Consider the following 17,431-nt stretch of genomic DNA (forward strand, 5'->3'; position numbering starts at 1 on the left):
GTCTCCGCAAACGTTTAAAGAAAAAAACACATTATGTGACTCATCTTCACTTTTAAGAAATTTTTTACCTGGCTAGTTTTGGACATTTGTCAAAGTTAAGTCACTAACAATATATACAATGTATTTATTGTGTATAAATACAATGAATTTATTTTATTATGATGACTCCAAGTTCCAAGAGGACACAAGACAAAGTTCTCTGATTCTCATACACCTTTTGCCCGGGCAGGGAGCATTTGTGGTCCTCTCTCTCTCTCTTCCTTCTTGCTGTTCTTCCTTCTTTTCTCTTATTAGCAAATATGCGCTGAGTGCCTGCCACCTGTCATGCTAGTCCTTACAGCTCTTGCCTGTAGCTTTCCAGGATTGTCTCCAACTCAGCAGACTGAAAACACCTGTTTCAACACAGTTCTCCAGGTCCCTCCTCTTTCCACATTAACAAATCACAGGAATGTACATCAAAACCACCAATGACCAGCCAGCTGCCTGACAGAGGACGGGAGACCAGCTCATGTTTGCAAGCTGCCTTTTACATCTTATTCAGGCATAGTCGGACCACAGCAGATCACCAACTGGCCAATTCTAGGAGCAATGAGATCCTTGGTCTTTAATCTTTTCAGGGTCACATAAAAGGTTGAGAATCTAATGCATATTAGGGCAGAGAAACAGTACACATGACAAGTGCACAGAATTTTTCACCTAATTCCAGGGAGTTCATACACCCCTGAAGCCCATCCATGGGCCTCTAGGTCTTAATTATCTTTCTGTGCCTTATTGTTTTCTCTTCTGTTTTTTTTTATTATTATTATTAAATCATAGCTGTGTACTTCTCTGTTTTAACCAACAAGACCCTTTGCCCATTTCAAGTTTCCAATACACGTCTGCTGGTTTTTAATTGGTCCATTTTTTTTCCACATCAAATACTTACTTATTCCTCGCATCTACCTCTGCCGACCACCATGGTGCTCCCTGATTCTGTGAGGTCTCTTATTTTAGATTCCACATGTAAGTGAGGACATGTAATATTTGCCTTTCTGCGTCTGGCCTGTTTGACTTAGACTAATGTTCTCCGGATGATTCCTTAATTACCCACTATGTTTCTAGCACTGTGGATGGCCAAGGGGGAATTTCCAACTATAAAACACATTTCCCCACCATGAAATAAATCAACTTCAGAAACTGTTAGATCATTTGAGGGTCAACCAGCTTCAAATTCTACTTCTTTCTTCCCAACCTCTGTTATCAGTAGCCTTTATTCTATATTTAGACTGCATTCATGGCATCTTTATCTCCAGGGATCCTAATCTGAGTATTGTACTGAAAAGGCCAATCAAAACTTTCATAAATAACAAAGTAGCAGGTAAGTTCCCACCACCCTCCCAATACACACACCTCTGTACAGTTTCTGACTCAGAATTAGAGCTAGGAATCCATCAGGGTTTTAGCAAAGAGTCAGTGGCAAAGAAGAGGGAGATCCCTAGACCAAGTGGCTGGGCAGGGGATATTCAGCCCCACTGTAAGCCATCAAAGCACAGAGTCACAGACAATGGAAGGGAGGTGAAAAACAGAGTCAGGAATCTCCTGGGGGCAGCTGCCTGCTCAGCTCCAGCAGAAAACAGCCAAATGAATCCATAAAGAAGTCAGGGCCTCTCTGCATGAAACACTGCTTTCCCTAAGGGCTCAAGAACTTGTCACAGGCTCAGCTCAGCTCACGTCTTGCCTCTTGGGAGCCCAATCCTGAGGCTTTGGAGGCAGGTGGACCACGACCTGTAATACTCTATCTAATTGTACAAGGCAGTCTTCAGAGGAAAGAAATCTCAGCTGTGCCCTCCAGGCAATCAGTATAAAAGTTCTAAAAATACAGCCCCAAATTACCCTGCATGTCTTATTTCTACAGAATACATTTTACCAGGAACATTCCATTTGAGGCTGCAATTCTGAACTTACTCCACATTTGTAACAGCCCTGCTGGAAAATCTCTTTTCTAATCACTAGGCTGTGCTTTTGGTGACACTGTCACTTTCTAAGTACTCACAATCTAAAATCACTTTTTATCTCCTCTCTGCCACTAGCTCCCAAGCCTAAAGAAGGTTTTTTAACAGTCCGAGCCTCCTGTAGCTTAAAGATTTTCTTTCCTGTTTTGTGTCTTTGGTAGATTTTTGTAAAGCGATTTTGGTCTTTCCTCCCCACACCCTTTGTCATTTCCTCTCCTCACCCTGCAGCCTGTTTAATAAAGCTCAGGATGAAACTCCACTAAGCAACAGGGCTAATAAGGAAGGAAGGCTGGAAGGAAGGAAGACCTGTGTTCTATACGCCTGTACTGCAATAATTTAGCTTTCCTAAATCTTAATGAACCACCTACTTTTGTTAACTGTAGGGCCAACTTGAGCCCATGAGGTTCAGAAGATGCTTAACGTGACACACTCTCAGAGGGAATGAATGGTTTCCATTAATGTCCAAATGTTAAATTCCCATAATGCCATTCAGTGGAGGGCAGACTCCAAACGTAGCAACACTCATAACAACAATGTGCAGACGGAGCACCTGCCATGTACTGGGTACAATTTTGGGAGCCGATTCTTTGGAATGACTGAAGAGATTGCCAGGATACCTCTGCTGACGGAACTCACAGTTCAACAGGGGAAAGTCAACGAATGCATGTGCTGGTTTCAGAAAGTGAGAAAGGTCATGAAGAAAAAATGAGCTGGGATAAATACAACATTAGAAGATGTTCAAGAAAGTTCTCTGAGATTCAGGTGATCAAGTGAGGATGCCAAGAGAAAGCCAGAAAAGGAAAATGGCATTTTAAGAGAGAAATCATGGCAAATGCAAAGAGGCATTGATGAACGTGATGAGTTTCTGGGATGGGAAGGAACACCCCTCCCATCATGGCTTGTATGTGGAAGGAAGAAGAAAGGAGAAAGAAAGACGCTGGAAACCAGGCAGGAGAAGGAGACGGGGGCCTTGCATGACAAGTAACTTAGATTATTCTACATGAATTAGAAAGCCATCAGAAGGTTTACTAAAGGAGCAATAGGAGCTGGGTTTAAAAAGTTTAAATTGATACCATTTACATACAATTCTAGAAAACAGAAATACATCACATAGTAAAATGAAGCATATTAGTGACTGCCTAGGGCTGAGAATGGGGATTATCACTGCAGAGGGGCATGAAGGAATTTTTCAGGTGTTCTGGGAATGTTCAATCTTGATTATGATAGTGGTTATACAGGCGTATGCATTTGTCAAAGTTCATTAAATTTACCCTTTTAAGGAATATCCATGTTTATTTCACCTCAATAAGGTTGATTTTTTTTGGGGGGGGGAGTTTTTTGAAAGGGCACATGGCTGCTGTCTAGAGAATGAATAGCCAGGCAGAAATGGGGGAGACCAGTAGAAGCCTGTCCATGTGGGTCAGGTGAGAAACAGGGGCGGTTTGGATTAGGATCCTCTCAATGGCAGAGGGAAAGTAAGCTGATACCACATTTTATATTTTGGAGGCACAACTGGGGTAGGGGTAGAGCAGGGAATACCTCGCGAAGTGTTCTGTTTAAGAGACATTTTAAGCGTCCATTTGTGATTCCGTAGTGTCCAGACAAGCCTATGCAGGTGTCAGGGTTAATTCTCTCTCATAGGAATTTAATCTCCAAAGTGCAGAGTGAAAATGGAGGCAGTACTGGGATATGCCATGCCCCTTTAGCTAAACGTCATGATATTCCAGCGTGGAGTAGCTCCACTAGGAAGATGGCCCTGTTTTTAAAATGCCACTGAACTGTGCCTTGCATAGAGTAGGCGTTCAATAAATAGAAGAAACATTTACTTATTCTGTCACTGGCTTTGTGCACTTATAACAACTGCCTTCCCCCTACCCCAGTAAGTTGCCAGTAATAAGGATGGAAGCTGCGCAGAAGACTGGATTTCATACTGCTTCCCTGATGCATGGTGACAACTGTGATATCCTCAGCAACTAATAAGGTCACGCTACGACTGCTGGCATCTTCCCAAGTAGAAGGGTGACCTGCCTACAGCTGGGTGAGAGAAACCTGCACAGTGCCTGTGCAGACTTCATGGGATGGAAGGAAGCAAGCCTGGTGTAGGTAACAATCAATGCCGTAATTGTAAGAACAGGGTAAACAACTCTACATGTGTGGTTTATGCACACACACACACACACACACAAACACGCGCACACACACGTACGCGTGGACACACACGTACTCTAAGTCCTACTCAAACCAAATGGTTTTTTCCTCTAGATTTACATACTGGTCTCTCTGTTTTCAAAATGGAAAAAAAAAAAACCTTATGAATTGTTTTAGAGAAACTGATAATATCGATTTAATAATATTTTGTTTTGCAATTTGCAATTAATCTCTTCTTCCCCACCTTCGGCGTTCACTCGGTGTCTATGCTGTGTCGAAGATGAGGCAGGCATCAGAGCTGCTAGGAGAAGTAAAACATGATCCTAAAATCTCCCGTTTATTAATCTACTCAGGCAGGCTGCAACCCCCTGGAATGTAAGATCCAATTTGATCCTCCTAGGCACGCAATGCCATATCAAACATACAAATAAATGCATGCTGATCTACTTATTGCTTAAATGCAAAATCATGCTTCAAAGTAGGGGTCAGAAAACCATTTTTATTCTAAAGGCCAGATGACAAATATTTTAGGCTTTGTTCACCATAAAGTTTCTGTCTTGACTCAATTCTGCTAGTGTAGAGGGAAAGCAGCCTTAGACACTTCGCAAATGAATAAGCATGATCATGTTCCAATAAAATCTTATTTAGAAAAACAAGGGTGGGCCATATTATCCCCACAGGCCACAGTTTCCCACTCCGGATTTACAGAATGAGACATAATGAACAGAACCTTTATAAATAATACCAATAAGGGTTTAAATCTGTTGTTCTCACTCCCGTTTGAGTCATAAACTCCTCTGAAATGTGATTCAACATCGCCACAGGAAAACACACCTACACAATTTTGCATTCAGTTCATGTGTTCTCCAGTTGAATTTATGTATTATTAGTTATATAACAGGTTATTCCTGAGAACACAAGGTTGTTTGGGCAGCCCCTTATCAGAGATGGAAGCTACCTTATTCTCCCACAAACTACCTTTTGAGGTCCTCACTAGAACTTGGGCTGGAACCAAGGATCCTGGAAGGAAGGAGAAACTTCCCCATGTTCTCCTATCTCCTTGGCCCATCGCACAAGGCAGTGCTGTGACTCTTCCACTCACTCTGTCTTCATGCCCTTCCCTGCTCCTTTTGTTCATTAACTGAGCAAAAGTCCCAGATCTATCGTTGTTCTGTGTTTAATACTCATCTCCAGCCCTCCAGTGTGTGGGGGCATTCTGCTCCAAAATGAAGACTCACCAGCAAGCAGTGCACGGGGTCTCCTCTTAGATCTGTGTCTGGTGCCTGCAGCAAACGCCAGTCTCTGCCTTTGTTATACGTGATGAAAGTCTTCACTTGGTTATCAATCTTCTTGTTAGCCAAGAACATTCCCTTTATCCCTGCTACCTGGGAAAAATTGACATGGCTGAAAAATACATCAATTTCAGAAGGGTTATATTTGTTTACTTTAAAAACAGAAAGAAATGCAGGCTGTCAAATCTAGCCAAGCACACTTATCTTGGAGGAAAGCATGAGAATACTGGAAGGGTGTGGGTGATGCTTACATATCATAATCCCCAGGGCTGTTGGACAGAAAGCAAGAGATTGGCGCCCCTTATCGTATGGGCGTCACAACATAAATTGATAGGGGCTTCGTATTACCCCTAACTCAGGTTGACAGAAGCCTGAGCAGTTGCTACGAGATAAACTCGGATGCTTTCAATTCTGTTGCTTGGTAAATGACAGATAGATAAAGGATACTCTTACTATACGCTAGAATAGCACCCAGAGTCTCAAACTCTTTATCATTTAATCCTTGTAACAGTCCTCTTCAGTATTATTTATTCAATTTCACAGATGAGGAATGCTCAGGATCATCCAGACAAAGTGACTTGCTCAGGGTCACATTGCCCCAGGACACATATTAAGCGTTAGACCTGAGATTTTAACCGAGAACTCCATGGTTTCACAGCTCATGCTTCTAATGACTATCTAAAGTATTAAGCTATCTGCAGGTTTGGGCAATTGAAGGAGGTCAGTTAAATCACCTGACCTGGTTACTTTTTTTTTTTTTTCTGCAAAAGAACCCACCAAAATACACTGGGTATAGGAGAAGAGCTTTTAAACTTAAAGAAACAGTGGTTTCCCTAAACCATCAAATGGTCCTTGTACCATTCCCCTAATGTTTCTTTTCTCGTGATAAATAGCTCATGTTAATTATTTTGTTCTGAAAATACAACTGTCTCCTCTCTTTTATAGGTTAGAAAAGAAGTAACAGTTGATGATTTGTCAAAATTGTGCAGAAACAAATCATTAACTGTGTATCATATTTTTCATGTATTTTAGTTTATCAAACACATTGATGCATATTTTATCCTGCCTATTATCACAATCAACCCCCCCAAAAGGCATGAAATGTGTGAGTAGTCCATTCTGACATTACCTGTGCATCATTACACGTAATACAATAATCATGATGTAATTATCATTAGCCACATTTTGAGGACGAGAAAATGGAAACTTAGATTAAATGCCTTTCTGTAACACACAGAGAAAGTGACCAAGCTAACAAGCATACTTGAACTTTAACTTAAGTCGGGACCTTTATAATACAAAAATTTTAAGGAGCATAGTAGTGAAGCAATAGCTTCCATCTCTTCAGTCCTTGCCAAATACCTAACATGATACTGGGTACTTTGTATATAACACCTCCAGCACTTACTATAAACCTGCAATACAGCTCTGATTCCAATTTTGTGCATGAGTAAACTGAGGTGGATACAAAACTTAATTGCTTAAGATTACAGAGAGTCCAGATTCAGACCCAAATGTGCCTGATTTCCAGCATTCTTTCAACAAACAGAGCTCTGAATTTGTCAATTCAAAGTGGTTGGGTTTCGATCAATGGAAGACACACACTTCGCCTTTGCTTTTGACACAGTCAGACCTCATTAGTTTGTACCTGCTGACTTGGCATCTGGGATAATTTAGAGATGGGCCAAATTTGTACTGTTTTGGAACCACAAGTTCGTTAAGCAAATAAATGGTATAAATGAGTTGCTGAGAGGACTACTTTGAATTGCTTAGGAAAACAAGCGGCATTCTGGGCAATCAACGGCAGCCAGAACAATTCTTGCTCCTTGTCGATCCCCCACAAACGTGGAGCACCTACCTCCAGGAGCACCTACCTCCAACAACAGCGTGTTCATTACAAACCATATTCCGTCATTCACTACACTGCCGCCGCAAGGGCTGCTCACCAGGGAACTCCATACTGGTTTTGCATATTTCAAGAGGCCGTTACATACTTACATAAGACTAAGCTGCCAGTTCTTTCAATATTAAATTGCTTACATCAGAATTCTCACGAAGTCATACTGGTCTTCTCTGCATATCACACCCAGAAATGAGAAATGATTCCGTCTTCGCCACTCGGCCCTCTCGAGGGTTACAATCAGTGCAGAAAAAATGAAAATGTCACCTAGTGCAGGAGGGTCATTGCCCATTTTCCTTCCTGCCCTCTTCCTCTTTGGCAAGGGTGTCAGAGCAGGGCTGTGCCCCTTGAGGAGCTGGCGCCTTTGATTTGTAGAAGTGGTGACTTTATTGGCCCCCGACTGCATGGCATTATCAAATGCCACTTGAACAGAGAACTGCGCTTTGTAATTCATCTCTGGCAGCTTGGCCTTCAGGTTTATCTTGAAGAATAAAAACTTGGCAAAGTAAAGGGACTGTGTATCAACAGGGGATAGAGCTGGAGAGAGGCTGCTTATTTTCCTCTTGCAGCCAAGGCACTTTCTCCATTTGAGGTGTGCATTTATTTATTTCTATCTCTTTGCTCCTTTCGCCTCATCTACAGCCAGCCCTGCCTACTCGTAGGTTTCTCGGCCATTTCCTGTTCTTTTCACTCGGAGCTTGAGAGTCCATCTTTCTGTGGGTCTCCCCGCAGCTACCCAGAATGAGGCACTCTGTTCCCAGGCCTTTCTCTAAGACCTCCCCACAGATTTCCTGGAACCTCTACACCAGTGATTTCCAACCGGTGTGCCATGAGAGGATCTTAGCTGTGCTGTGAATATTTTTAAAGATCATTAATTAATTATTTTCCAAAGAAGCTTAAAGCACAATATGTACATTCTTTCTTTTACTCTTGTTTTTTGTTGATCAACATAATATAAGTGTGCCGTGGAAGTTTAACTGTAGGTCCGAGTGTGCCATGAGATTAAAAAAGGTTGAAAAATACTGCCCTTCACTCTCACTGTTGGACTTTGGATATCAAGGGAGGCAGCGTTAGGGCCCCAAAGTGGAATGTGTGCAATTGTACATGTGTACACACATACGCACATGTATGTGTGCATCTGTCTGTGTGCACATGCGTAAGGTCTGAGGCTCCAATGAGGATGGGGGGCAAGTTTATGTTGCCAGATAACTCCTCTCTGTATCTGCACTACATGTATATTTATGGGGCGCAGTGGGCCTGAGGGATGGGGTGGGAAAAGTAATATTTCCAGTGGAAGATGTGCTTCACACAGACACAGAATTTCCAATGAAGATATTCCTATGGGGATGATACATCCCACTGTTGGGACTTTGTCTTTCTGTGGGAAAAGACTTGTTACCTTTTCTGCCTTCCTGAATTCTGCATAAAGCTCTCAGAGAATGTTGCGTATGCTGCAAAGCTACTTTTGTCTTTTTGCTTCCCACACAGAGGAATTCTTTTGCTTCTTATGGGGAGGAATTAATAGTTAGTACTCATTATTTCATATCATGATTTTGATTAGATTTAAATATGAAGTGCTATTCACCCTTCAGCCTAACACAAAGCCCATCAGTGCATTTACTGTGCCCCAGCACAACAGGCCACTGTCCACTCCCTTGGACAGCCTCCTGAAATGTCTCCCCCTACTCTTCCCTGAAGGTCCGGCTCAGTATGCCTTTCTGGACATCAGACTCTCTTTCCCTTCTGACTGTCCCCACCTCTTCTCTGTTCTTCAGTTTGTCTGTCACATACATGGTACCCACATCTTGGCTCTCAACAACTACAGAGTCTTTTCATGGGACTCAGTCTTCCTAGAACTCCTAGAAATGTCTCTAGAACTCCTGATACTCTTTGTCCTAAGTTAATTTTTCTTATTTTCTTGTGATCTTTTTCATATACCCTCCCATTCACTCCATCATACTACTTCTTTAAAAATCTTACAAGGGTATATGTGAAACTTGGTAAACGGTCTGTGAAGCTAGTGAATGATGCCCCATGATTATATCAATGTACACAGCTATGATTTAATAAAAAAAAAAAATTAGCCATAGGAAACTCACTTGGTATAAAGGGCCCTGTTTTCTCTTTGATTAACATAGTAGTAGTTCTGAATTGGAAGATACAGAACAGAGGCCTCTGATGACCACTGAGGAGAGGATGAGAAGGCGGAAAATGGGGAAAGATTAGTAATGGTTATGAAGTGTCTATACTGGATGATGAAATGTTCTGAAGTCGATTATGGTGATGGCTGCAATGCTCTGTGAACATACTAAAAACTATTGGATTGTACATATCAAATATATGACATGTGAATTATATCTCAAGCTATTAAGAAAAGAATGTGTAACAATAATAGCTTCAACACAAATTTATTGAGTAACTGTGAAATGTCAGATACCACAAGTTCAGCCTCCCCAATCTGAAAATCCCAGATCCTAAATGCTTCAAAATTTGAACTTTCTGGTTACCAACATGATACCATGAGTGGAAAATCCTACATCTGATCTCCTTTTATGGCTCACAGATAAAACCCAGTCAAACTTTTGTCTCATACACAAAATTACTAAAAATATTACGTAAAATTACAATCAGAATATGTGGATAAGGTGTATATGAAACATAAATGAACTTCCTGTTTGGACTTGGGTCCTATTCCCAAGATATTATATATTCCAAAATTCAAAGAAGTCTGAAAGCGGGAACACTTCTTGTCCCTAGTGTTTTGAATAAAGGGCATTCAACCTGGACTTGACGGCTTGGACTCACCTTCATGAGCAGGTGAATCTCTCTGTGCAGTCTAAATGGTAGAGTTAATGTTGCCCTCATTTTACAGACAACAAAACCAAAGTTCAGACGTGGCCATTCACCTGCTCAAGGTCATTCATCTCATCAGAGAACCTCAGCCCTGGACTTCAAGTCAATCTAACTCCAGAGTTCACAAACTTGACCTGGTGGCCGCACTCCCTCTTCAAGCTTCTCCGTTATCCTAGAGTACCCTGCGAGAAGTATCCTATCAGGATGTTAAATTCAAAATAAATTTCATTCATTCTTTAATAGTCATTCAGTAAATATTTTCTGAGCATCTACCCTATATCATATGCTATTCCAAGCACCAAGGAGATAGCCCCTAGTTTATCTAAGCAACTACACTTTTTTCATCCATATTTTTGACAGTGGGATGTGCTAGGTACTTGGAATTTGGATTTTTTTGGTGATTTAAGGAAAGAAGCCCATATATATCCTTCATGTATTCATGTTTATTGTCTACGATTTTGCAAGAGAAGATTAGCATAAATTACCAGCTCATAATAATTGGGTGTTATGTGTGCCCTTATTTGTAATTTGCATTATTTGTGTGTAATTCTCTAACACAACAATATCACATTCAAGTGATTCACAGAAGGGCCAGACTCTGCAGGGATATCTCTGCAATCAGAAAACCCACTGGCTAAAAAAGTCTAAGTGTTTTCCCCTTTTCTGTTGCCCTGATCAAACGGTACACTCCTCCTTGGGTGATAGTAGCCCTGCATAATTAGATGGTATGTTCCAAATCTTGTAATCAGTATGTCTCGGATGAGAGAGGGTTCTTACCTCCTACTCTACCTCCTACCTACCTCCTACTATGGATTTTAAGAGATAGTCTTTCTCCAAGGAACCCCATGTAAGTGACACCACTGCGCAGAAGACACTGCGTATACCAGAACTTGCCTTGGACACTGGTCATGTCTTTCATGATGCCCACCATGGCCCACTCACATATCCACAGATTCCTGTGCCTTCTGATTCTGTGAGCCAGGTGGCTTCACGCTCAGTACAAACTTTTCCTCTCAGCTGGTATGAACTGTCATTGTCCATTTAGCCAAAGTGCTCTTCATCATCATTAATTAATATTCCCTTCTCAAAGGAGAGAGTATATTATCTGAATCTGTCAGACTCCTTCTCGTCATCCACCCCACACAAGTGCACTAAGAATCACTTGTCTCAGACACACTTTGTCACACATCTCCTTTGTTCTAGACACCATCAAGTGTGCTGTCTTCTGCTATTCAACACAGATGATGGCACTAGAACATTTCTAATATTCGGGAACAATAATCTTATGACACTTGTTTTTAGACATTTCTTACAAAAATGCATCTACCAGACAAGCCTGGGAGCCTTGTGCAGCCCCAACCTGAATCTTCTGTAACTCAGGACTTGGTTCAGAAAGTGTGTCAGTCTCAGGCTGCTGACTGACCTTTTCCTGAGACCCTTTTCTTCTTCCTGTTTGGTTCCTCCCACAGTTAGGCACAGTCTAACACTATTCACCCTGCCCTTCAATGTCCTTTAATATTGATGTTATTACCCATCAGTAATCAAACACATGGTCAGAAGCTGATCATTCAGGGAAAACATGTTTCATAATTGAGAGTTTGCATACTCCACTCTAGAATTTAGGTCCTAATTCTGCCTCTTACTAGCTATGTAAACTTGCAAAAGTTACTATGTTTTCCCTGCCTTGTTTACTTTTATTTGAAATGAAAGTGTTTATAGTCTGTAGACTACAAAGCTGATATATGGATTGAATGACATAGTTATAAAAGGCTCTTTACACCATGCCTGGCATACCAGGATTACAAAATATTAGCATTATTATTTGATATTTTATCAACAAAAATCTACCTCTAGGGTTTTTTTCTCTGCAGCCAACTTTACTGGCTTATATTTCTTTACTCTCTGGAATGTAGTCCAACTCACACAGATGTAAAATCCTGGTGTTTCAATAACTAAATTACGTGAGATGGGCCCCCTGATACTTTGGCCCCAACATTTGACTAACTCATCCAGGACACACATGCAGTTCTAGGGTCGAAACAGCAGCATCTGCAGCCAGGTTCCAACATGAGTGCAAAAAGAATGACTGCTTTTAACGAGAACTGTACTTCCTTCTGTATTTCCCACAAAGACCCATCAACAAGGTATATCCTTGATACACAGACCCATCTGCACACTTACACATTATACGGTTCCCCTCTGCAAAAATAGCTTAAAGAACACACATGTCCAGAAACAGCAGGTAATTGGCATGCAGAAGCACACTAAGAACAAATGCCACCCTGCTGAGTCACTTCAAATGTGAGCAGACATGCACCCCATGTGTTCTGTATCTGCCACCCCACCTCATATGTTGTTCATCTCTGCTCTTATTAATTCACTTATGGATTTTCTTACTTTTCATTTATCTCTAAACTCTCATCATTCATTACCATTCTACTGGGAAATTAGTGCTGGATGGCTTTCAGATTCCTGCCAGCCAGAACAATCAGATTTAAGAGAACATTTGTGCCAGGCTTAGTGTCAGCCAATATTCTTTCTATCTAGGTAATCAGCAGATACGGCACTGCCATTCTGATCACATCAATTTCAATTCAGGTTGCTGTGAACTGTCAGGCTAATAAAACAAAGACTCTTGTCTTCCAGCCCCGGGATGCAGAACACCTTTACATAATGCAGTCACACCGGTGCTCAAAGTGATGATAATAGGAGTCAGCAGTTCCCCACAGATAGTCAGCTGCAAGACAGACATGAAGGGGAAGCGCTAGGATTAACAAAGCAATGTTTGCGATGTCCAGCAGTCATCCTGTTTCCCCTTCTCATTCCATACCTGTTACCCATGTTTGAATTCAGAAAACCACTCATGAAAATAGCTACAAATAGTAGGACATTGCAAAGTCATTCCTGTCTACATCTGTCATCTTTCCTATCATCAAGGGACCAATTACAATGGTCTGTATTTCTGGCAGAAAACAAAATATATTTGGAGAATCTATTCCACATTGACTTGGAAACAGGAAGGAGAATAATCAGGAAGAGGAAAAATGGAACCTGAACACGAGAAAATCTTTTTGAGTGGCCCAGGGCAGAATGAGGCCCAGGAAAGCAAACTGGGTGATTAAGGTGGGACAGTTGCCCTGACTTCACACTAGCCGGTGCTGAAAAATACTTCCATTGTAAGGGCTGGATCAAGGCAAAAAAAAAAAAAAAAAAATGCATGAAATTTCAACAAAACATACTTTAAGTTTAAAGGTGTATAAGCCATTTAAAAAGGAAGAAAGAAATGTGGCAATTTGTACGAGGTGATGGTAAAGAATGTCATGGCTATGATCATTGCCATATGGGAAGAAACAGAAATCTATAGTAACAGAAATGTATTGGTCAAACAACATGGGTATATTTTAAGACCCTCAGAGTAGAACACTGGGCCAGTTGCGGTGGCTCGCGCCTGTAATTCTAGCACTCTGGGAGGCCAAGGCTGGAGGACTGCCTGAGCTCAGGAGCTCAAGGCCAGTTTGAGTAAGAGCAAGACTCAGTCTCTACTGAAAAATAGAAAAACTAGCCATTATGGTGGGCACCTGCAGGAAGGTTGAGGCAAGAGTCTGAGGTTGCTGTGAGCTACGGATGCCACAGCACTCTACCCAGGACGACACAGTGAGACTTTGTCTCATAAGAAACAAAATAAAAGAGTAGAACTTTTATTGTTGTTTAGACACGCTGAAACATAATATTAATGATGCTGTCTAAATTTGATGAGCATTGCTATATTTCAGGCACTGTGTTCAGGGCTTTACAAAGACTAAATCATTTAACCCTCGGAGAAACCTTATCAAGTAGGCATCATGTTTATCTCCATACTTCAAACAAGGAAACTGTAGCTCGGAAGTTACTAGAATGGTCTCAAGTAGCACAGTTCTGATTTAAACCCAGGCAACCTGAATCCAAAATGTATAATTTAAATTAAATTTTATCCAAGATGAATTTAAAGCAACATCATCAAAATATGTGAATGTGTTTTAGAATGTACGTTCAGTTTGAGCTCAGATATATGATTTTCTGTTCATATGAAACATGGGCAGGAGAGTAAGTAGGAAAAACTTGGGAAAGCATGGAAAGTTTACAGTGCATTTTCCTAAATATAGTGTATTTTCCTAAAAACACACAAACTAGGCTCTCTGCTGGCCTGCCACAATTTCCATTACAAATACTTGGGCTTGACTTGGGGCACAGAGTGTATCAGCATGCCTTTACACACAGAGACAACTTTAGATGTCATCCTTAGATAAAATCCCTTAAAACTGAAGGAGACTGGAAATAGAACATGTTGAAAGGAATTACAATGATAGATTAAAATTTCTTCAGTGAAACTGGTTTCGCCCATACTGGATATAACCTCCTTGCTTCTTGTTATAACATCCTCTTGACTCCTTGAACTTATTCTCAACCAAACAACGGCATCGTTATGATGATATCTATTTGAATCCATTTTAGATTATTTTTTTCAGATAGAAATCGATACCTGGTTGCATGTCCCACATTCCGAGCATGTTTTTAAATAACTTATTACAACCTATTGTGAATTTTTCATAGCAGATGATAAGACTCACAAAAGGCTAAAATCCACTCCCAAATAGCAGCTTTCTTTTTACTTAGCTGCACCTTCAATGGCAATCAGAGCATTGGTGTTAGTCATGACAACTAATTGATCCAAAATACAAGACTTTCTTTTGACACTTGGTTATTCTGAGAAACAGGCATAGTTCCTTAGGGAATCTGGTAAGCTCTGTTTTTGTTACGGTAGTTGTTTCTTATTTGTTTTTCTAGATTTAGAAGAAAAAGACCCATTGATATTATCTCACTCCTGGGTTTATGATACAAAGGGCATTAGCAGGGAAGATGAGGTTCAAAGGTCTTCAAAGAAGGTATCTTTGGATGGAATGCCAGGAAGCCCCTTGTCCCGGCCACTCTGTCCTCCTTCTGAGAAAGACAAGAGCCTGCCCATATCCATTTGCTCAGTACCCTGTCTGCCCTTCAAAACTGTTTTCAGCCATCACATGCACATCCCTCTTCTCCAAATCCTTGGTTTTCCTACCTCCCCAGATGTTCTACAAGTCTCCTCGGCCTTCATGTTCTGGGGCTTTGGTCAAAAAAGAATCACTTACACTATTCGGCTATAAGAAAGATAGAGACTTCACATCTTTTGTATTTACCTGGATGGTGTTGAAGAGCACTCTTCTTAGTAAAGCCTCTCAAGAACGGAAAAGCAAGCACCCCATGTACTCAATACAAATTTGAAACTGGTAGATGAGTAACCATAGGCCCACGCAAAAGAAAAACAGAATTAAACTCAAGAAAGGGGAAAGGGAAGGAGGGGGGTTGATAAGCTCCCAACTAACTGATGCAACATAGGGTATGTGGTACACCCTATGGGTGAAGGATTTGATTACAACTTGGACTTTACCTTATAAATGCAAACAATGTGACTTAATCATATATACTCTTATATAAATCTGAAAAAAAAAAAAAAGAATCCATTCCAGAGATGTTTTGTGAGTTGCAAACTAACTAATAAAAAAATGTCCTACAAAACTCTCCATCTTCCAGGAAAAATGAGGCCACACAAAGAACCAGCATCAAAATGATGAGAGAAACGGCCAGTGCTGGGGCTTCATCAGGCCTTCCGGACACTGCACCGGCTCAGGACCACACGTGCCTAGTGACATACCTCATAGAGGTCAATCATGATGTTGCCCTCAGGGCCTCGGCTGCTCTGGACGTTCTCCAAGGCCAGGGTGAAGTAGACACCGCGAGTGTCCGAGATGTAGAGGTTGTATGTGTCATTCTGGTTCCACTCTTGGACTGCCGCAAACACTTGGTTCTCGTCTGTACTGATGACGTGCATGTCCTGAAGAGAGACAAGGGGGTGAGGAGGAAGGAAGAGTCGGATGTACTAACCTGGCAGGCATCTCCGAGTGTGGAATCTAACAAGGAAAACCAGAGCATGCGCTTTGATGGGAGACAGGGCACTTCTTGTGTATATACGAGAAATAGTAACTAGTTAAGTGTAAATCATATGTTTGTTGTTATTGTAGGATTAGGCAATAACGTCATGAGAAAACAGGATTGAGGGATGCTTGTTAGCTCAGTTATAATTTAGTTGTCTCATTAGATAATTTGAAAAATATTTTCTATACTATGTAGGATTTGGAGAATCAATTATCCTAATATATTTGCCAAGGACAAACATGGAACTTACTCAGAAGGCTTATATAGGACGGAAATGAAGAAAAGCTACAGGGACAGAGAGAAAATAGACAAACCTTGCATTTCTCAGTGTGGTCCATGGACCCACAACAAGGGCATCACTTGCAAACTTATAAAACACTCAGAACCTTAGGCCTCACCTAGTGAATTAAAATCCACATTTAATAAGGTCACTAAATGATCTCTGGGCACATTAAAATTGGAGTAGCGCTGCCCTAAGGTCCATCAATCTACAGCGAGTTCTCTCCACACCCCAGATACAAAAATCCATCAGTGGTAAAGTCACTTATATAAAATTGCTTTTTATTTGTATATACATACATCCTGCTGTTTGCGTACTTTGTGCCACAAGATCACTTATAATATCTAATACAATGTAAATGCCATGTAAATCATTGTTACACTGCCTTTTTTTTTTTTTTTTTTTGGTTTTTATTTTGCAGTTTTTTGTCGGGGCTGGATTTGAACCCACCATCTCCAGCATATGGGGTTGGCACCCTACTCCTTTGAGCCACAGGCACCGCCCTTGTTACACTATATTTTTTCTTTAACTCATATTATTTTTATTGTATTTTTTTTCCAAGTAGGATCAATCCATGGTTGGTTCAATCCACAGATACAGAACATGAGAATATGGAGGCCTAACTGTATAGTTTGATATTATTTGAAAAACAACTTTATTCTTCTTAGACATACTTCTTCCTTATATTTAATCCAAAACCTTTGTTACTTTCTTCTGCCCTCAGCACCAAATGTGAGCTTTTATGTCTGGAATTCAGAGTACTCTATTTCCCTGGCAACAGCAATTGGATAGGTGGTGGACACATGATCCAAGCAAAGTCAATAAGACAAGTTTCTATGATGATTGTGAGATTATTAGGGAGTGACAATTGGTTTAAATTATTGGTTTATAGCGGTAAGAATTTTTTTAAATGTCTAAATCTGCTGAAGACGTATCTTGGAGGCAGAAAAGGAACATAATC

At 40.9% G+C, this 17,431-nt stretch overlaps 1 protein-coding gene across 5 annotated transcripts in view; it reads right to left on the reverse strand.

The window, feature by feature from the left end:
* Positions 1-17,431, reverse strand: part of SORCS1 (sortilin related VPS10 domain containing receptor 1) — a 521,473-nt gene that overhangs the window by 103,465 nt on the left and 400,577 nt on the right. For all 5 annotated transcript variants that reach the window (XM_053584238.1, XM_053584237.1, XM_053584236.1 and 2 more), the window contains exons 9-10: positions 15,910-16,089; positions 5,378-5,524 (exon numbers count right to left, since the gene is read on the reverse strand). In XM_053584238.1, the coding sequence (XP_053440213.1) occupies positions 5,378-5,524; positions 15,910-16,089 (327 nt within the window). The remainder of the gene's footprint in view (positions 1-5,377; positions 5,525-15,909; positions 16,090-17,431) is intronic.

This window comes from Nycticebus coucang, chromosome 3 (assembly GCF_027406575.1).
Source record: "Nycticebus coucang isolate mNycCou1 chromosome 3, mNycCou1.pri, whole genome shotgun sequence".
In the NCBI taxonomy this organism is placed as follows: domain Eukaryota; kingdom Metazoa; phylum Chordata; class Mammalia; order Primates; family Lorisidae; genus Nycticebus; species Nycticebus coucang.